A 22868-nucleotide genomic window follows, 5' to 3' on the forward strand; every position below is an offset into this window, starting at 1 on the left:
CACCTTCACCAGTACCTTGGCATCCACATTCCGGAAGGAAATATGCTACACGACCCACACTCCACCGGTCCTTCTCCTTTTTCAGTAACAATGAAATAGATGCCTGCCCCATAGTCTCAAGTCACCTCTCCTTCACCATCACATCCTCAAACATTTCCACCATCAGCGGCACCAACCTGTCCTTAAACACTTTATAAAACTCCACCGCGAACACATCCAGCCCGGGTACCTTACGTGACTGCATCTTCCTTATTGCTACTCTCACTTCCTCAAACCTTAATGGCTCCTCCAACTGGCCCTTTCCACCTCTCCCACCCCCGGCAACACCAGTCACTCCAAAAACTCCCTCATCCCTGACTCCGGGCAGCTCCAATGTTACATAACCCCCCTAAAAAGTCCTCAAACACCCTTTTCACCGACGTGGGAGCCACCACCTGTCCCATCCCTAATACGCACAATCTCCCTTGCCGCTACCTACTGACGGCTGGCCCACCAACATTTACTACTGTTAAAGTATTAAATAGCCTTGGTTTATTTGAATCATATGATGCATTACTTCTGTAAATTAGTTGCATTCTTACAAACTGCTGTCATATATACAGTGCTGTATGCTTAAACTTAACATTTATAAACTGCTGGCATCGACTATGGGATTTGCTAATCTAATGGTAAAGATGCTCTCAATTATGTGGAGATTCATCGACACGACAGCACAAAATATCAGAATAGTGATGCTAAATTTGGCATTTTGTTTATTTCTAGCATCAGACTGCTCATTCCATTCTGACACAGTTGGTAAGGTGGGTATCAGTTGCTGTGAAGTATGTTTTGATTATTTATTGAAAATTCCAGAAAAGCTGAGCACCGGAGTGTTTTTCAGCCATGTGATCATTAGCTCTTGAAGTCGAAAGACAACAAAATACTGTTCTAAATAACTTTATTATTCTTTAAAATGACACATGATACAGTATTCTGCAAAAAAGTTTAAACCAACAGAGCTATGTCTTTGTGAAAGTAAAAGCGTACTGCTTAATTCCAACATACAGAATTGAAGCTATGAAAGTCTATTTAAATATTATTCTTATATTAACCAGCACTTTGTTGAACTGCTTTTGAATCACTGATATAATTACTATATTTATTATAATTGTGATAATAGTAGCCCATTCTGAATTTGAACACTATATTTTAAAGCTGCATGATTTTTCAGCAGTACAAACTAATTGAAAGTATACAGACTATGTTTATTTCCACACCTACAAATGAAATACACAGCATTCGCTATCTCAATACAATAAATAGGTGAAACATAAATGGAATGCAAATGGAATGTAACTTATGTTGGAAGGAAAATAACAAGGTAATTAAAGTATGCTTTGCTTCGATACCATCGCAATCATTTTATAATTAACTCAGACAATATACATTGACAGCTTTCACTCGGATACAAAACAGCACCAGTGACTTGTCAATATTCTCCTTTAAGTTAATTTCAACACATCTGTCCTTTCCTGATTTGAGTATATATAAATTACATAGAATTACTGTCTACCACACAGAGACTTACCAACTGGTCTGCCAGTATTTATGTTCCATATGACCAGCCTTGCACCTATCTTCATCTAAACCGATCAGCATGTTCTTTTAATCCCTTCTCTTTCATATGCTCATTTTATAGTTTCTCCTTAAATGTATCCATGCTATCCACCTCAACAGACTGACCAATAAATAAATTGTATATATTGGAATACATAATAATAATAGTTCAAGCTATAAAAATAATTAGAAGTGTTTATAAAAGTCTGTAGGTCTAGTCTCATCAACACAAACCAGATACATCTTATGATGAGTGTTCAAAAGCACATTTTGTCTGCACTTGTAATGATATACATGCTGGCTGGAAACATTGAGGTATTTAATAATAGGTAAATATAGTGCTCATGGTCTAGTGAAATTTTGGACCACATTATTATCTTTGACTACTCATTCACATAATGTACTGGAAAGTTTGTCAACTGTGAAGCACAGGCATAACATATAGAAAAAGCTTGTAATCAATCACACATGCTTGTCATGTCTATTAAGTTAAGGAAACATTCACATCAAAATTCAAAGTTGAACAACTTGAGTAGTGTACTAAATTGTTACCACAATGTAGTGAAAAGAACCTACTAATCACACAGTTCAAATAAGGTTAGTTGTGGGTTTTTTTTGCATAAAACTACCTTACCAGGAATCATTCAACGGTAAGTCGAGGTTTTTATGCTATTTTTCAGACCATCAAAAGAAGCATGTTTTACGTTTCTTTCAAAGCTGCTCAAAAAGTTGTTCATTTCCTTACACACAAGCATTCGTAGAAACCTTTGCTATCGGGCCATTTGAACATCTGTGTTGGAAATATGAGAAAAATAAATAAGATTAAGTAATACTTGAGTAATCTCTAGACTTCACCATTTGTCTCCTTGCTGACCTTCCATCTTCTAGGACTATAAACTTGAGATTTTGCAAAACCCTGTTGCCTGTATCCTAATTCATACCAAATGCTGTTCACCCATCATTCCTGTGATTGCTGGCATACATTGGCTTCCCGTACAGCAACATCTCGATTTTAAAATGCTCACATTTGTTTTCAAATTCTTCCATGGTTTCTCCCTTCCACATCTCTGTAGCCTCGTCCAAGCCAATAACCCCTTGAGATTTCTGCATTCCTTCAATTCTGGCCTCTTGGGCATCACAGATTTAAATTACTCTATAATACACCTGTGCCTTCATCTACCTCACCATAAGTTCTGGAATTCTTTCACTAAGCCTTTTTGCCTCTCTACCCTTCTCCTCCTTTGAAAAAGCTCCTTCATACCTACCGTTTTAATGAGGTTTTGGCACCTTTCTTAACATCTCCTTACTTGACTTGGAATTAAATTTTCTGTAATAATACTCCTGTGAAGCATTTTGGAATATTTTACTCTACTAAAGCTGTTATACAAATGCAGGTTGTTGTTTTTAAAGATGTTTACATCAGTCCTTTTATTTTTTGTTTGATCAATTGAGGCTAGCACAATTAAAGCAAGAGTAATGAGCAACAAAATTGATTTTTTAAAAATTGTTCGTGGGATGTGAGCATCACTGGCATGGTCAACATTTATTTCCCATTCCTAACTACATCTATAAAAAATGGTGATGAACCATCTTCATGAACTGCTGCAGTCCAGTAAATATCCATTTACCATATTAGGCAGGAAAAGATATTCTGATGATCCACAACTGGTTTATTGTGGTACTATAGTTCCATACAAATATCGGTTTCCACTCTTCCCTTCTGGATCCTCTTCCTGCACAGAAGCATATAAATATAGGGCAGAATTTAAAGTTAACTTTCGGCGGGTTTATCGGGGAGTGTCTGTCAGCTCTGCCGATGAGTTCCCCACCTCTATCAAACGTCACTTAGTCACTTCTTTTGGTCTTGGGGAGTTTCTCACCGATTTAGCCCACAGGCTGGATTCTCCGTTTCTGAGACAAAGTTGTTGACGTCAAATGAAAATATGTGCACTTTCACAACAAAAGAATCGGTGCCAAACCCACACTGATTCCGTTACTGGTGAGGAGCTAGCACCAGCACCGCGTACACTGCACAGAAAATGGTGAGGGAATCGCTAGGTCTGTGATGGACACTCGTAGGGCTGTCAAGCTGCAGCTGTGCTTAAACTATACACCACCCACACACACTGATCGGGGCCTGAAAGATGGGACATGTTGTGCTGGAGTGCCCATACAGCCGATGGGTTGGATGGGGCCAGAGGGCACACAGGGGGGTGCCCCAGGGGAGGTCACCTATATGACCCAGGGCACCAGGTTTAAAGCGGACTAATAGCGGTATGCGTAGCTGCAAGGCTGCCGTGCCGACTGCGATAATGGTCCACCCCGACCACACAGCTAGCTCACACGTCCTGGCCACCCCAAACTCTCCCCCCCCGGCAGAAGCCCCACGACGGGCGGCACGGCTGTCGGCGAAGTATGGCAGTGCTGGAAACCGTCCGTAAGCTCTCTCCACAGCCACCACGCCAGGTGCGCCATTTGCGAGAGCACATGTGGACCTCGCCATCGGGAACTCGGCCCATCGGAGGTGGAGAATCTTGGGTGGGCTCACTAATGATATGTCAATGGTGATTAGAGTATGCGTGGTGTGCATCACATTGATTTGTTTGAGGAGGCAGAGCATCGTGATTCGGCATCAAACCAGCGCCTACCGCAATTTTGGCGTCAGGAGCTATTCTCTGCCCGATCTCACGTCCCAATTTTGACGTCAGCCAATGGAGAATCCCGCCCAGAGTATTTTTCCAGCACTGGGGAGCTGAATTCACCGGGATGCCATTTTGAAAGGGTGCCCCGATCTCTAAGTGAGCTTGCGCCCATAAGCTTCAGTGAACATCACCTGCTCTCAATTCATTCTGAAGCAAGGTCTGGTTGGGTTTACCCATGGTGCTTTTTGGGAGAAAGTTTCAGGATTTTGACCCAGCGACTGTGAAGTAACGGTGATACAGTTCCAAGGCAGGAACTTGCAGGTGATGGTGTTCCCATGAATCTTGTTCTTCAAAACGTAGAGATCAAAGGTTTGAAAAAAGCTTTGGTGAGTTGCTGCAGTACACCATATAGGCAGGACACACTGCTGTCATAGTATGCTATTGGTGGAGCACTGGGGCTGCCATAGACACCACACCATATCTGGAAAGTTTCCTCCAAAGACCCCGAGATCCACCATGAGAATTCGATAGCATGACGAGAATCATAAACAATGAAGTCCTTTAACATACCGGGCTCAACAACTTGGGAGTCCAGTCTCCAGAAATTTCAACTTATATAGCCAAGTATGGGCTTGATTTCATGAGGAGACATATTCCTCTGCTGTGATATATCGCCGGGACAACCTTAATTGATGCAGAGTGAAATGTCCACAACATGTGGGAGGAACTTCCGCCTGAAGAGAGCGGCTGTCAGATGGTTTTGTAGTCACAGCAGTGCTGGATTGAGTAGTGGCCATGGCTGGAACCAAAAGCAGTCCCCAAAAGAAATGTCATGAGTCACAAAGGGTAAGTCCAAAGTGTTTAGATGGGCAAGCCAACCAGGCCCTTGCAAAGGGGTGGAGGAAGTGTGTAAGGCTGTTTTTTAGAGGCTAGATGGGAAGTTTAAAAGAGAGTGAGGTACCTTGGATGTACACAGGGGACCCCAATAAGGTATCCCCTCTTCCTGCCAGACAGCAGCCCATTCAGTGAAAGCTGCCACACATATTCCACTAGAGGCAGAATGAATGCCACCAAATGGCCATTGATGGGCCAATTAAGGACTTAATGGACCTCATGGTAGGCAGGCTTCCTGAGCCCTTACCCGGCCACCATAATATGGGAGACAGCTGAGGGTCGGGTGGGAAGGCGGTGGGCAGTCCCCAAGTGATATTTTGAGTTACCCGTCTTCAAATATGCTGGCAGGGCTACATAAAATTCAGCCATATGTCTCCTGCATGAATGACTATAGAGTCCCCAAGGTAATTTTTATTGGGAACTGTCTCAGGGCAAACAGCATTAAGGTGGTCAGTACAAATCATACATACCAATACATGAAGTAGGACAAGTAGGCTATTTGGTCCCTCGAGTCTGCTCTGCCACTGATCAAATATGGTTAAACTGATTGTGGCCTCAAGTCTACTTTCCTGTTTACCCCTATACCCTTTGGCTCCCTTGTGAATCAAGAATCTGTCTAACTCAGCCTTAAAAATATTCAATGATCATTTCTCTACTGCTCTATGGGGAAGGGAATTCCACAGAGCGAAAACAGTTCTCCTTTTAAATGGGAGACCCCTTATTTTAAAACTATGTCTGCTAGTTCTAGAGCGCTTGCAGCGCCGAGAAACACAATGCTATAAAATGGTACCCAGGTTAGATACAGGGCCTCAATGGGGACTGTGCAGCCGAGGCTGCCCTCAGCCACGTTTTGTGCATGAGAAGCTTCACTCACCAGAACTCCTCAGTGTAGCGAGAAATCTGGACTGTCATTTTTAAATGGCGTCCCAATCTCTGGGGCCCCTGAAGCGACCCCTGACCCCCCTCCCCAGCCCTAACACACTGTGGGAGGTTACCTCCGCCCCCGGCACCCCCTCCAATACCACGCAGGGCACCCCGGCCCGATCACCACAGCACACAAAATGCCAGCTTGGGATCTTAGTAGTGCAAGGCTGGCACTCGTGGCACAATTAGGGTCCAGACTGGCAGTGCCAGGTGCCTGGGTGGCACCAGCAGTGTCCGGTGTGCACCTGGAGGCCTCCGAGTCCCCGGGAGTCCCCCACGTGAGGCAGTGGCATAGTGGTATTAAAACTGGACTAGTAATCCAGAGTCATGCTCTGAGGACCTGGGTTCGAATCCGGCCATGGCTGATGATGAAATTTTAATTCAATAAAAATCTGGAATTAAAAATCTATTTTTGGGGTTGCGGTGTAGCCGGGAGTGCAGGAGGCGAGAGAGGCTGGTGTTTTGGCCTTTGCAACCCCAGTAGCCCGGCGGAGGATCTTGCTACAGTGGAAGGATGCGAGACCCCCAAGCGTGGAGACCTGGATCAATGACATGGCGGGTTTTTTTAAGTTGGAGAAGGTCAAATTCGCCCTCAGAGGATCGGTACAAGGGTTCTTTAGGCGGTGGCAGCCTTTCCTCGACTTTCTGGCTCAGCGATAGGGAACTAGGTCAGCAGCAGCAGCAACCCCGGGGGGGGGGGGGGGGGTGTTGACTATGTTTATTTAATTTAATTTATTTCAAGTTCTCTTGTTGTTTACCGGGTTTGGGGGGTGGTGGGGGGGGGGGGGCTCGATATATGTGTTGCTACGGTCTTGGGGGTGTTATGCTTATTATGTTGTTTTATTGTTGTTTGTTACTGTTTGTTGTTATATATTTTGTAAAAAATTTTCAATAAAAATTATTTAAAAAAAATTGTTCCAAATACACACCATGAAATAATCTTCCAGGCTACTGTTGCCAATCTCATTTGTCTAATCTAGATGTAAATTGAAGGCCCCCATTATTTCTTGTTATATCCTCTGTCCTACAGTATAGCCACTGTTGAGGGGCCTATAAGCTACTCCCACCAGTGACTTCTTTGGTTTGCTATTTCAAAGGATACAAAGACACCCTAAAAAAGAGCTTCTGCATTTTTGCTGCAAATACAGCAGCCCATGTGGAGAACACTGAACATGATCATCTACGCCAAGCTTGCAACATCCAGCAATGCCCAAAGAAAGGCCAATGGTAGTGCAGCTGCCGATGCTCGGCTAAGCACCAACATGAATTGCTATTTCTGTGGACGTCCATACTATTCTCGCATTGGTCTCTATTTTTAAAAATACTCTTTATTCCCTTTTTCAAATTTTTTTTACATAATTTACATTACACACATTTGAATAACATTTAACAATCCCTCCTTCAACTCGAAAACAATTCATCAACTGACTACTCCCCAACCCCATGCCCCACTTTTATCTGCTGACTGAGGCTAATTCCTTAAAGTGAGATATGACCGGCACCATTGCTTGTGAAACCCCTCCTCATTCCCTCTGAAACTACATTTAACCTTCTCTAACTCAGAAACTCCATTAAGTCTTCCACCCATACTGAGGCACATGGTGAAGCAACTGATCTCCAACCCAATAGGATGTGCCTCCCCGCCACCAGAGAGGTGAAGGCTGAGACATCTGCTCCCGCCCCTGTACGGAGCTCCAGCAAGTCTGCTACCTGAATATGGCCCCCACGGGACTGGATTCTAGGTCCAACTGTAACACTGTCAACATGGTGCTAAGGAAGGTTCCCCAGAACTTCCTAAGTTTTAGGCACGACCAAAACATGTGCACAGGTCCCTCCCGCACCTTTCTCAAATGTCCTCAGCCCCTTTAATAACATTTTAGGAATTTGAAAATTGTTATAACATTAACAAAAACAACATCCAAATGGCAAAATGAACACCCCCTCCCCCCCCCCCCGGGAACACTGCATCTGCTGACATTTTAATTCTCCCCGAGAAACATTGACCCTCTTAAGGCAAACTTCATTTTCTCGAGACTGAGAAACCCAGCCATGTCACTAACCCAGGTCTCTACACTCGGGGGCTTCGAGTCCCTCCACATTAACAAGATCCGTCTCCAGGCTACTAGGGAGGCAAAGACCAGAACGTCGGCATCTTTCGCCCCCTGAACTTCCGGATCTTCCAACACTCCAAAGATCACTACCTCCGGACTCAGCACCACCTGTGTTTTTAGCACCGTGGACATTGCCTCAGCAAAACCCTGCCAAAACCCTCTAAGCTTCGGGCATGCCCAAAACAGTGGGCATGATTTGCCGGGCTTCCCGCAGATCTCGCACACCTATCCTTTACCCCGAAAAACCTGCTCATCCGAGTCACTGTCATGTGTGCTCGGTGGACTACCTTAAATTGTATCAGGCTAAGCCTGGCGCGCACGTTGAGAAGAATTTAACCCTGCTTAGGGCATCCACCCATAGACCCGCCTCTATTCTCTACCTAGCTCGTCCTCCCGCTTGCCCTTAAGCTCCTTCACGTAATTTCGTCTGCCTCCGAAAGCTCCTGGTAAATATCCAATACCTTCCCTTCCCCCACCCAGGTACTGGAAACTACTCGATCCTGTATTCCCCGTGGCGGCAGCAGCAGAAAGGCCGGCACCTGCTTTCTCAGGAGTCTTGTACCTGAAATACCCTGGTGGTAATTTAAATTTATCCTCCAAAGCTTTCAAGCTGGGAAAGCTCCCATCTATAAATAGTTCCTCCATCCTTCTGATTCTTGCCCCTGCCACCTCCAGAACCCACCATCCAGCCTACCCGGTACAAACCTGTGGTTGTCATAAATCGGGGTCCAAATCGATGCTCCCTCCACTCTCATATATCTCCTCCATTGCCCCCAGATAGAGCCACCACTACCACCGGATTTGTGGAGTATCAGGCCGGCGTGAACGGCAGCGGTGCATTACCAATGCTCCCAGACTGGTGTCTTCAGATGACACTGCCTCCATCCGCTCCCATGCCGACCCCTCCCCCACTACCCACTTCCTAATCATGGCTATATTAGCCGCCCAGTAGTAATTGCAGAAGTTCCGCAGCACCAACCCACCCTCCCACCGACTGCGCTCTAGCAACACTTTCTTCACTTGCGGGGTTTTACTAGCCCACACAAAGCCGAAATAATCTTATTCACTCGCTTGGAAAAGGCCTTCGGGATGAAGATGGGGAGGCACTGAAAGACAAATAGAAATCTGGGGGGACCGTCATCTTCACGGTCTGTATCCTCCCCGCCAGTGATAGCGGGAGCATGTCCCATCTCTTAAAGTCCCCTTTCATTTGATCTACCAACCGGGATAACTTGTGTAGTACCTCCCATTTCCGGGCCACCTGGATTCCCAGATATCAAAGGCTCTTCCCTACCATTCTAAGCGGCAGCTCTCCCAGTCTCTTTTCCTGCCCTCTTCTCAGCCCCTTTAACCAGGCGACTCGTTCTCGACCTCATCAAATTTGTTCTGTGAACTACCTTCAATTGTATTAATGCCAACCTCACGCATGAGGCCGATGCACTTACCTTCCATAAAATTTCATATCACAGCCCTTCCTCCAACACCTCCCCCAATAACAGCCTCCCTGCCAGAATGTGGCGACTAGGGGCTTTTCACAGTATCTTCATTTGAAGCCTACTTGTGACAATAAGTGATTTTCGAGGGGCTGGTTTAGCTCACTCGGCTAAATCGCTGGCTTTTAAAGCAGACCAAGCAGGCCAGCAGCACGGGTCGATTCCCGTACCAGCCTCCCCGGACAGGTGCCGGAATGTGGTGACTAGGGGCTTTTCACTGTAACTTCATTGAAGCCTACTCGTGACAATAAGTGATTTTCATTTTCTTTTTTTTTTCATTTCATTCCTCTTCCCATTTGGCCTTCACCCCATCCAGGGATTCTGATCCTGCTTCCATAAATTTCCCATAAATAGCCGAGGTAACTCCCCCCTCTATTCCCAACACCATCAACACTTCTTCCAGAAATTAAGGGGGCAACACTAGGGAAGGTCTCCTTTATGAAAGGCCGTACCTGCATATGTCTGAATGCCTCCCTCTTCGGGAGTTTGTATTTCTCCCTCAATTCTTCAAACGTTGCAAAATGTCCTTCCAGGAGCAAGTCTTTCAACATGATCACACCTTTTTCCTCCCAGTCTTGGAACCTAGTGTCTATTTTAGCAGGTTCAACAGATTATTTTCTCGGACTGGCATCAGTTTCGACCCTCCCCCTAAATTAAAATTTTTGCAAAACTGATTCCATATCTTCAATGTTGCCACCACAACCAGGCTCTTCGAGTATTTCCGCGACACCCCAAACTCTTACTTGCCTCTTCTTCCATCTGCACCCACAGATATCTGGTTCCCTACACCAGCACCGAACTTTCTCGGCATTCACACGATTAATAATGCATAAGATTCACCAGGGCACGGTCGCCCAATTGTTGCCCCCTCTGAAGCAATGATTTACGAAACTTAGGGACGGCTTCTTTAATCATGAGGACCCACAGAAGACAGTGAAGTCACTTACAACTTGGGTGTCCACCAAAGAGTCTATCAATGATGGACAGAGTGAATATTAAATGTGCTGGATTGAGGTGGTTTTGGCATTGATTATGTTGTTTAACGCAACACAAGTATTACACGCATACATAGAAATCAAGAATATTCCATCACATCCTGATTTGTGCCTTCTGGCTGGTGGACAGGCTGTGGCGAGTCAGGAGGCGAGTTACTCCCTACATAATTACTAGCCTCTGACCTACTCTTGTAGCCACAGCTGATCCAGTTTAGTTTCTGGTCAGTAGTAACTCCAGGTTGCTGATAGGGGGATCTTCACTGTGGTCATGTCACTGATGTCAAGGGAAAGTGGTTAGACTCTTCTTTGAGATGGTCATTGCCTGGCACTTGTGAGAGGTGAATGCTACTTCCTATTTATCTGAATGTTGTCTAGGCCTTGCAGTATGTGAGCACAGACTGCATCCTTAGATGAGGATAAGTGCATGGAACTGAGTAAAGTAAAGTTGTCATAGCCCCAGATGACCATCGGCTGCTTTCCCCTTTAAGGAGAGAGCTGACTGTTGGTGATTTAACCTGAGGATCACAACACCTTAAGCAAGGGGCAAGGTTGAGAAGGTGGGGCCTTCATGAATAACCTCAGCCGGTATGGGAATTGACCCCACGCTGTTGGCCTCACTCTGCATCATGAACCAGCTGCTCAGCCAACGTAACTAAACCGACCCCCGAGTATTGTACAGTTATCAGCAAACATCGCCAATTTTGACCTTATGATGAAGAGGAGATCAGTGATGATACAGCTGAAGATGGCTGGGCTCAGCTGTGTCTACAGCATGTTACTTTCACAGTTTAGCACACATGCAGTCCTGTGTTATAGTTTCACCAATTGGACACCTCATTTTTAGATATGTCTGATGTTGCTGCTGGTGTGATCTAAACTTTTAATTGAACCAGGTTTGGTCTCCTTGCTTGATGGCAACGCTAGAGTGAGCGATATGCTGAGTCAGGAGGTTACATATTGGTGTGGAATACAATTCTGCTGCTGCTATTGGCCCACAGCATCTCCTTGATGCCCAATTTTGAACTGATAGATCTATTTTCATTAGCATGGTGATAGTACCACACAATACCATAGAGTGTGCTTTCAGTCTAGAAACAGGACATCTTCAGATGCAGTGGTCACTCCTAATAATGTTTTCAAACACACATACATCGGCAACAGGTAGATTGGTGAGAATGTAGTCAAGTAGGTTTTTCTCTCCAATTGATTCTCTCATCATTTGTTGTGGGCCCAGTCTGGCAGCTATGTCCTTCAGGTTCAGCCAACTCAGTCAGTTATGTTGCTATTGAGCCCTTTTTGGTGATGAATATTGAAATTCCCCACCCTCAACAACTTTTGTGCCATTGCTACTCTCAGTGCTTCTTTCAAGCGGTGCTGAACATGGAGGAGTGCTGATTCATCAGTTGAGGGAAGGTGGCAGGTGGTCATCCAGAAGGTTTTCCTTGATCATATTTGACCTGACATCATGAGACTCCATGAGGTCCAGAGTAAATGTTAAGGAGTCTCTGGGATCACTCAGGTTCACTCCCACCTGACTTTATCATTGGCTGCCACCTATGGTCGATCTGTTCTGCTGGTGGGACAGGACACATATCCAGGGATGGTGATGGAGCAGTCTGGGGAATTAGCTGACAGGCATGACTGTATGAGTACAAATAAGTCAGACGCTTGATTAAACTGTGGGACAGCTTTCCAATTTTGGGACATTTTACAATCAAAATGTAACCGTGGGTACCTAAATTAGCACAGATATGGGGGTGGGGGTAAGAAAAATTAGAGCTATTTGTTGACTGTACCCAGAGTAGAATCTCCAACTCTATTTCTGGCTTGCAGTGAGATTTACAGGTCAATAATTAGATTAACATTGGGAATCTTATTAGAGGACTATGTATTGACACGACGAGGTAACAATGTGGATAAAAATAACTACTTAACGGTAGCTTAATTTTCTAACATTCTGAATCTCCAAAGGAATGTTTACATAGAGTTTGTCAATTAAACACATGCATAGATGAGATCTCTTACAAGACTGTGGTCATCACACCAGAAAGAATAAGGGTGGCCAGACACACAAGCTCAACACCACCTGTAAGTTCCCCTCCAATTCACACACCACCTTGATTTGGTAATATTCATGATTCTTCATTGTCGTTGGGTTTAAATCCTGGAACGTCCTCCTGCAAATCACTGAGTGTGCCTACACCATGTGGACTGCAGTGGCTCAAGATGGTGGCTCACCTCCGACTTCTCAAAAGCATCCAGGATGGCCTGTAAGTGCTTACCTGTGATACCCATATCCCATGAATGAATACAAAAAATACTTACTTTTAAGCAGAGGACAGAAGTTTGGGGAAACAATTATTTTTACTACTCATTAGGGTTGGCAAAGTGAACTCAGAAACGAATTGTGAAAATGTTTTTGAAGCATAAATGTCTGGCAACATAACAGCTAAAAGCATTGATTGCTTATTTCCAAACTGTAGCATGTCAGTTTGAGCAGAGTCGGAACTTCAACTCCTTTGCTACAAAAAAAATCTATTTCAGAAGCATGCCCCATTTGAGAAAGAATAGTAAGCAGTGTTTCTGTTCCTAATGCTCAATGTGATTACAGCCACAAACTGTTAATGAGCAAAAAAACCTTTGACAAAATTTCAAGTGTTAATGGCGAGTATTTAAATAACCGACATCAGCATTTATTCTCAACAAGCCATATAAGTATCTCTTCAATGAAAAACAAATGATAAGTTCAACATACTTATCTGCTGACAAACTCTTTCTTTAGGCAGACTTTGAAACTTGGATATCCCTGTGTCGACTTGTAGCCCTGTTGGATGCAAGGTAGAAAAGCAAAGAAACAGTGCCAATAAGTAGTAGATAATTTTTAGCTTTCATGAACTTTGACTTATAATACCTGAAAAGTTAAAGATACTTTATCTAAATTGCTGACATAGCAGTAAATATTAGACCAGCAAAAGTCAGCATTAGTAAAAATTGATGCATCCTATTTTCATTTAATTTGAGTTGTGAAATAAATATATAAATGCAAGCTTGTTTTATTTTTGCTTTCTTTCAATATAAACACCATGTAAATCACTTAATGCAGTTGCATTTTATTAGTATAGGATCAAGCCCAACAAATGCTGTGTATAGTATGATTCAAAGGTAATTCAACATTGTATGTACCAGTTACTTTTATTATGGCCGCTAACACCAAATTATTATGCTTGTAGGATTATAGGCAATATTACTAGATTATATTTGTTAATCACTGCTTTGATGGTTTATTTAAATGGGTCAATGTAAACTGGGATACTATCCAATTTAAAAAAAACCTGTTATAATCAAGTTTTAGGTCAATTTCATTCAATCAGAGCGATGGACTAATGCTCATTCTCTGGAGTAGGCAAATATCACACCCTTACAACTGGACCAATGAAGAGCTGCTTCATAATCATATGAACACCATCAGTCCCGTGGCGTTGCCTGCATTGGAGAGCTCCCAGCGTCTGATTGGTTGGCAGCTCTAGGGAGGTATAATTTTCACCCCAGGCTTTTTGATTCAAGATAGGCCCACCGCTGGTCACTTCATTGCCTGATTGAAAGTGATGTGGCTCATGCTGGGCCACCAACCGGTGGTCAAGGTCCTCACTGGTTGGAATAAATTATGTTCCATGTCTCCTCATCTGTTTGATAGTTTTCCTCACATTAATTTCCCTCCTGTCCACCACAATCTCCATCCCTCAAACTCTATTTCTGCGCACGTTTTACAGTTTCTCCACCTCTGAAATGGTGTTGTTCACTAATTTATCTGGTGGGCAACTTTTAACTTTTCCAATCAGAATACATTTATTTCCAATCACTCCTGCCCAAACGTTGAGATTCAAAAACGTTTAAAGGGTTCAGACCCATTTATTAAAAGAAACATATGGCTGAGAGCGAGACTTGACATTCATAGTACTATTTGTAAGCCCTGTTTCCCATAGAATTCCTATAGGAAGAAGGCAATTCGGCCCATCAGGTGTGCACCGACCCTCTGAAAGAGCACCCTACCTAGGCCCACTCTCCCACCCTATCCCTGCAATTCTGTAATGCAATCTAACTTACACATCTTTGGGCACCAAAGGGAAATTTAGCATGGCCAACCCACCCAACCTGCACATCTTTGTACTGTGGAAGGAAACTGGAGCACCTGGAAGAAATCTACGCAGGCAAAGAGAGAATGTGCAAACTCCACTCCACTCCACTCAAACCCGGGTCCCTGGCGCTGTGAGGCAGCAGTCCTAACCACTCTGCTGCCCCACCCTCCAAAGCAGAAAATTAGACCTCAAAAGTATAAAAAGTGATGCCCTTTCACCTGAGAGTTGCAGTCTGTTGTCTTGGTGAATTTTCATAGCAGCTGGAAAGGCAATGGTTGGGCCTCGGCGGAGGAGGGAGGGTCACGTTGGGTGGGTGAGCTAGGCCAGGCTGGGAGGAGGGATCTTCTGACCTTATGATGGAGGGAAAGTCATTGATGAAGCAGGTGAAGATGGTTAGACCAACGATACTCCCTTGAGCAACTCCTGCAGTGACGTCCTGCAGCTGAGATGACGAACATCCAACAACCACAATCATCTTCATCTGTGCTAGGTATGACTCCAAAGTGCAGAATTTTCCACTGATTCCCATCGACTCCAATTTTGCTAGGACTTCTTGATGCTACACTTAGTCAAATGTGGTTGTGACATCAAGGACAGTCACTCTCACCTCACCTCTGGAGTTCAGCACTTTTGCCCATGTTTGAATGAAGGCTGTAATGAGGTCAGGAAATGAGTGGCCCTGGCGGAACGCAAACTGAGCATCAGTTAGATTATTGCTAAGCAACAGCCACTTAATTGCGCTGTTGATGGCCCCTCTATCACTTAGCTGATGATCGACGGTAGAGTGATGGGTGATATTTGGCCAGTTTTGATTTTTCCTGCTTTTTATGTACACGACATACCTGGGCAATTTTGCACTTTGCCGGGTCAATGCCAGTGTTATAGCTGTACTAGAACAGCTTTGAAAGTTCTGGAGCACAAATCTTTAGTACTAGTGCCAGAATATTGTCAGGGCCCATATTTATGTACAATCTCAGCAGGTCTGACAGCATTTGTGGAGAGAGAAGGAAGCTAATGTTTCGAGTCTGGATGACTTATTTGTGAAAGCTTCGGTTCTCGCTCTCTGTGGCCATGAACCTTGTGGCGTCATCAGCGAAGGGCAAGGAAAATCAAGAACTGTATATTTCCAGAGAGAATCTAGTTTCCTCATTTTCTCTGCATTTTCCACCCGCGTCACTATTCTCTCAGACAGCGAACATGGGCTGAAAAATGCCCCCGTGTTTTAACAGCACATGCAGTTTTGATTTTGAATCTTCCAGTTTCTTCCCAAGAAGGTGGTGATAAATATTAAACATAGCCTTCAGGTGTGCAGCTTTTGGAAGACCTTTGTCTACTTTCTGAAGACATAATTTGGGGCAGCACGATAGCATAGTGATGAGCACAGTTGCTTCACAGCTCCAGGGTCCCAGGTTCGATTCCCGGCTGGATCACTGTCTGTGCGGAGTCTGCACGTTCTCCCCGTGCCTACGTGGGTTTCCTTCGAGTGCTCCGGTTTCCTCCCACAGTCCAAAGATGTGCGAGTTAGGTGGATTGGCCATGCTAAATTGCCCTTAGTGTCCAAAAAGGGTAAATGGGGTTACTGGGTTATGGGGATAGGGTAGATATGTGGGCTTGAGTAGGGTGCTCTTTGTAAGGGCTGGTGCAGACTCGATGGGCCAAATGGCCTCCTTCTGCATTGTACATTCTATGATTTGGGGATTTAGGGAACACATTGAGACTGTAGCATGTTGTTAGACACATACAGGAAGGACACAGTGTGTGATTAACAACAGAAAGGCTTGCACGCGGTGTACACAACAGACACTGCTCTTGCCAAAACAACCATCCAATCAAAAACCAAAGAGAAAATGCTGGAAAATCTCAGCAGGTCTGGCAACATTTGTCGGGAGAGAAAAGAGCTAATGTTTCAAGTCCATTTGACCGTTTGGTCAAATGGTCAAAGCTATAAGACAGAGAAAGTGGGAAATATTTATGCTGTGGAGTGAGAATGAAAGATGAGTTATAGTCACAGAAACCCAGGGGAAACTGAATCGAATTGAAGAAGTTTAAAATCATTTTTAAATGCTAAGAAATAAAAGCATCAAAATAGCCAGAAGTGTCAAGGGGCTGTGGAGCAGAGCAATTCTTGGAAGTTCATATTCTGAATAACTGCAGTAAAATCAAAGAAAAATACAATTTCCAGGTATATAAACATACAAACATACTTTCACAGTAACTTCATTGCAGTGTTAATGTAAGCCTACTTGTGACAATAAAGATTATTATAAAGATTATTACTGTTATAATTCTTTCCCCAAGTGCTTCAAGCCCAAGAATGCATGCGTTATTCAAATAATTGTTTTTATATCTGTCTGTTGTAACATTGACAGACATTTTAAACCAGTACTCCCCAGAAGATGGCAGCAAAGTTTTCCAAAATTGCACTAACATTTTTGGTAAGAACTGTGCAAAGGTTCCGGCAATCGGTCAACGAGCGATGCCTGTAATTAGCTAGACTTGCCCTTGTCCGTTTAATCGTTTTGATACTTTGTGATGCAAGTTACTGTTAGTGCAAGATGGAAACAATGTGATACGTTCCACAGGGCAAGCAGTTGTGCATCTTAACCAATCAGATTGAAGGATCGTGAAATGAACAGCTGAAAGTCTGAATGTGAAAGTGGGTGTTAAGAGTGGGTGTATTTGGTAGAATATTAGGTACATAAAGAGAACTAAAGAATCAGAAAGAAAGATTGGATTAAGGGAGAAAAATACAGGCAAAGAAAGTAATCATTTTTTCTGAAAGAATGAAACTTTCCACTTATAGCAGTTAATTTTCAGTATCAGAGGGGTTGGCTGGTTGTGACTGGGGCTTATCATAGCATTGAAAGGGCACCTGAAAGTGGCTTTATTTAACTTTCTGTCGTGAGTTTACTTCTTATCTGCAGACAGGAACCTCACGCTGTTCAAAGCATTTAAACAGGTAGCTAGACAATGAAGTGTTGTTTTTGTGAAGCTAATGGCCAAATCTTCGGCAGCAAGATCATTTACATATTTAATAAGGCATCTGTCCTCGCTTGAAGTTGCTGTGGCATTTTCACAAATTTGAGCTTTATTAGTCACCCTTTTGGGCTCATCAATATCATTTGCAGCAGCATCGCCTGTAAGAGCTTATTACTTTGGCATCCATGATTTTATGGTCAATGTCAAAGAGACAGCATTCATTGCTGACTTTGAAGAAAGTGTGGGCAGAATCGCTGGGGGGAGGGGGCCGCATCGGGCCACCGACTGGCGGCACGCCGACCTGATCACTGATTTCACCTGAGCCAATGCGACTTTCAATCTGGAGTCATCTATAGGGAATCCAGTAACAGCGATCGCAGTAACTGGGCTGAGCAGCCAATCAAGCCAATGAGTTCTCATACAGCAAATCCAGAAGTTCAAAATAAGCAGCACACATTATAATACTTATTTTAATTATTTAAAAAATAATGGCTTTTTAAAATCATGGAATAGGTATCTTGGAAAATTAGGTTTGTAGTACCCGAGAAGTTGACCAACAGTATAACAGGCCTAGTATGCCATTAAAACTCACATTCAGGAAGGCCTAACATCTTCAACAGGTTGTACAGCAAAAATAGTGCATAAAATGTTGAAATTCATGTAAATCCACTGATTCTGTGTTGATTGCATCTACAAAACTGCAACTGCACATCCAATGGAGGAAACAGGGTATCACTGACAGCAGTTTCTGGCTTTCCACATTTAATTGCGCATGTCAATTTTACACAGTAATGATGGCAAGTGCCAACATTTTCACCATCATTAAAACTGCAAATTTTGCACCATTATCTTCCTACCTGAATACTATTAACTCAAGATCCACCACAAAATGTGAAGAAGCAACTATTACACCTGACATCATTATTAATCTGAAATATCTTGATGGCTTACTGCTCCATTGATATGATGTTCAATGATACAGATATGCAAGTTTGGTGAATGTGCAAGGGAGCAACATAAAGGGCGGGATTCTCCTAGCAATGGCGACCTTTCCCGCGTTGGAGCGGGGCCAGGGAGGAGTGGCAAGGGGGGGGGAGGCCCCCCCCCCCGAGCCGGGGGGAGTCGGAGTGTGGCAGGAGCAGCCGGGTCAGCGTGAACCAGCTGACTTACGGGAGTACGATGGAGGGTACATCGCGGCTAGGAGGGGTCCTAGCCTGGGGGGGGGGGGGGTTAGGGAGGGACACCGGGTTGCTGCTGGAAAGACCAGAAACGGGAAGTGGAGGACTGGAGAGGTGGGGGGAGGGGGCCATCGCCATGGGGAGCGGGACAGAAGGGGAGGGTCGACCCGGGGCGAGCAGGGAACAGGACATGGCTAATCGGCAGGGGAAGGGGGCGGGTCGTCCCGCGACCCGGCTGATCACTTGGAACGTGAGGGGGCTGAATGGGCCGGTCAAGAGATCAAGGGTATTCTCACACCTGAAGGGACTGAAGGCTGATGTAGCAATGTTACAGGAGACCCATTTGAAGGTAGTGGACCAGGTTCGCCTGAGAAGGGGGTGGGTGGGACAGGTGTTCCACTCTGGATTGGACGCAAAGAACCGGGGGGTGGCGATTCTGGTGGGAAAGAGGGTGTTGTTCGTGGCGGAGGAGGTGGTGGCGGATAAGGAGGGTAGGTATGTGATGGTGAAGGGTAAGCTGCAGGGGGAGAAAGTGGTGATGGTCAACGTATATGCCCCGAACTGGGATGACGCGGGTTTTATGAGGCGCCTATTGGGCCTCATTCCGGGACTGGAGGCAGGGGGCTTGATCATGGGGGGGGACTTTAACACAGTGCTGGACCCCGGGCTAGACAGATCGAGCTCAAGGACCAATAGGAGGCCGGCAGCGGCAGAAGTGCTGAGGGGGTACATGGAGCAGATGGGAGGAGTAGACCCATGGAGGTTTGGTAGGCCGAGGGCGAGGGAGTATTCCTTTTTCTCCCACGTCCATAGAGTGTACTCCAGAATCGATTTCTTCGTGTTGAGCAGGGGGCTGATCCCGAGGGTACAGGAAGCTGAGTACTCGGCCATTGCGATCTCTGATCATGCACCACATTGGGTGGATGTGGAAATGGGGGAGGCGCGGGACCAGCGCCCGCTGTGGCGGCTGGATGTGGGGCTGTTAGCGGACGACGAGGTGTGTAAAAGGGTCCGGAAGAGCATTGAGAGCTATCTGGACTTGAATGACACGGGTGAGGTGCAGGTGGGGATGGTCTGGGAGGCCCTGAAGGCAGTGATCAGGGGAGAGCTGATCTCCATAAGGGCACACAGAGAAAGAAAGGAGAGGCAGGAGAGGGAGAGGCTGGTGGGGGAGCTATTGGAAGTGGATAGGAGATATGCGGAGGCACCAGAGGAGGGGCTGCTGGGAGAACGGCGCAGCCTGCAGGTCAAGTTCGACCTGCTGACCACCAGGAAGGCAGAGACGCAGTGGAGAAGGGCACAGGGCGCGGTCTATGAGTATGGGGAAAAGGCGAGCAGGATGCTGGCACACCAGCTTCGCAAACGAGATGCGGCTAGGGAGATTGGGGGAGTGAAGGAGAGGGGCGGGAAGGTAGTGCAGAAGGGGCAAGAAGTGAATGGGGTCTTCAGGGATTTTTACAAGGAGTTGTATCGGTCTGAGCCGCCGACGAGGAGAGGGGGAATGGAGGACTTCCTAAGCAAATTGAGGTTCCCAAGGGTCCAGGAGGGGCTGGTAGAAGGGCTGGGGGCGCCAATAGGGCTAGAGGAGCTAGTCAAGGGAATAGATCAGATGCAAGCGGGGAAGGCGCCGGGGCCAGATGGGTTCCCGGTGGAATTCTACAAGAAAAATGTGGACTTGGTGGGACCGGTACTGGTACGAGCCTTTAATGAGGCGCGAGAGGGGGGGGGTTCTGCCCCCGACAATGTCGCAGGCTCTGATCTCCCTGATATTGAAGCGGGATAAAGACCCCGTGCAGTGCGGGTCCTACAGGCCTATCTCGCTTCTGAACGTGGATGCCAAGTTGCTGGCAAAGATCCTGGCAGCTAGAATAGAGGATTGTGTGCCAGGGGTAATCCATGAGGACCAGACGGGGTTCGTGAAGGGGCGGCAGCTCAACACGAACGTGCGGAGATTGCTGAATGTAATTATGATGCCGGCAGTGGAGGGGGAGGCTGAGATAGTGGTAGCGCTGGACGCGGAGAAGGCATTCGATAGGGTGGAGTGGGAGTACCTGTGGGAGACGTTGGAACGGTTTGGGTTTGGGGAAGGGTTTATTAAGTGGGTGAAGTTGCTCTACTCGGCCCCGACGGCGAGTGTAGTGACAAACGGGAGGAGGTCGGAGTATTTCGGGCTCCACCGAGGGACCAGGCAGGGATGTCCCCTATCCCCCCTACTTTTCGCACTGGCGATTGAACCGTTGGCGATGGCACTGAGGGGTTCAGGGGGGTGGAGAGGACTGACATGGGGAGGGGAGGAACATCGAGTATCGCTGTATGCGGATGATCTACTGCTGTACGTGGCAGACCCAGAAGGGGGAATGACGGAGATAATGGAACTATTAGCAGAGTTTGGGGACTTTTCGGGGCACAAACTAAATTTGGGCAAAAGCGAGGTTTTTGTGATACACCCGGGGGACCAGGGAGAGGGTATTGGGAGACTCCCCTTCAAGCGAGCAGGAAAGAGCTTTAGGTACTTAGGGGTGCAGGTGGCAAGGAACTGGGGGACCCTCCACAAGTTGAACTTTTCCAGGCTGGTGGAACAGATGGAGGAGGAATTTAAGAGGTGGGACATGGTACCGTTGTCGCTGGCGGGGAGGGTGCAGTCAATCAAAATGACGGTCCTCCCAAGGTTCTTGTTTTTATTTCAGTGCTTGCCCATCTTCCTCCCTAGGGCCTTCTTCAAAAAGGTGACGAGTAGCATCATGAGCTACGTGTGGGCGCACGGCACCCCAAGGGTGAGGAGGGTCTTTTTGGAGCGGAGTAGGGACAGTGGAGGGCTGGCACTACCCAATCTCTCGGGGTATTACTGGGCGGCAAATGTGTCAATGGTGCGCAAGTGGATGATGGAAGGGGAGGGGGCAGCTTGGAAACGAATGGAGAGGGCGTCCTGTGGCAACACAAGCCTGGGGGCCCTAGTAACGGCACCATGGCCGCTCCCCCCCACGAGGTACACCACGAGCCCGGTGGTGGCGGCCACCCTCAAGATATGGGGGCAGTGGAGGCGACACAGGGGGGAAATGGGAGGTCTGTTGGCGGCGCCAATAAGAGGGAACCATAGATTCATCCCGGGGAACATCGACGGGGGATTTCAGAGCTGGTACAGGGTGGGCATACGGCAGCTGAAGGACCTGTTTATAGAGGGGAGGTTTGCGAGCCTGGGAGGGCTGGAGGAGAAGTTTGAGCTCCCCCGGGAAACATGTTCAGATATTTACAAGTGAAGGCATTTGCTAGGCGGCAGGTGGAGGGGTTCCCCCTGCTCCCCAGTAAGGGGGCGAGTGATAGGGTGCTCTCGGGGGTCTGGGTCGGAGGGGGGAAGATATCAGACATCTACAAGATAATGCAGGAGGCGGAAGAAGCATCAGGGGAGGAGCTGAAAGCCAAGTGGGAAGGGGAGCTGGGAGAGCAGATAGAAGACGGGACGTGGGCGGATGCACTGGAGAAGGTCAATTCTTCCTCCTCGTGTGCGAGGCTGAGCCTCATTCAATTTAAGGTGCTGCATAGAGCTCACATGACGGGGACAAGGATGAGCCGGTTCTTTGGGGGTGAGGACAGGTGTGTCAGATGTCTGGGAAGCCCAGCGAACCATGTGCATATGTTCTGGGCATGTCCGGTGCTGGAAGGGTTCTGGAAGGGGGTGGCAAGGACGGTGTCGAAGGTGGTGGGGTCCAGGGTCAAACCAGGATGGGGGCTTGCGATCTTTGGGGTCGGGGTAGAACCGGGGGTACAGGAGGCTAGGGAGGCCGGAATACTGGCCTTTGCGTCCCTAGTGGCTCGACGAAGGATATTAATTCAATGGAAGGACGCGAGGCCTCATAGAACATAGAACAGTACAGCACAGAACAGGCCCTTCGGCCCTCAATGTTGTGCCGAGCCATGATCAC

The 22868-nt window shown here is 46.3% G+C and overlaps 1 protein-coding gene across 4 annotated transcripts in view; it reads right to left on the reverse strand.

Moving 5' to 3' along the window:
- Window positions 1-922: 922 nt before the first annotated feature.
- Window positions 923-22868, reverse strand: part of LOC119962883 (calcium uptake protein 3, mitochondrial-like) — a 211743-nt gene continuing 189797 nt past the window's right edge. For all 4 annotated transcript variants that reach the window (XM_038791113.1, XM_038791114.1, XM_038791115.1 and 1 more), the window contains 2 exons: window positions 13411-13479; window positions 923-2386 (listed from right to left, as the gene is read on the reverse strand). In XM_038791113.1, coding sequence (XP_038647041.1) covers window positions 13411-13479 — 69 coding nt within the window. In that variant the 3' untranslated portion in view covers window positions 923-2386. The remainder of the gene's footprint in view (window positions 2387-13410; window positions 13480-22868) is intronic.

The sequence above is a fragment of the Scyliorhinus canicula genome, chromosome 3 (assembly GCF_902713615.1).
Source record: "Scyliorhinus canicula chromosome 3, sScyCan1.1, whole genome shotgun sequence".
Classification (NCBI taxonomy): Eukaryota; Metazoa; Chordata; class Chondrichthyes; order Carcharhiniformes; family Scyliorhinidae; genus Scyliorhinus; species Scyliorhinus canicula.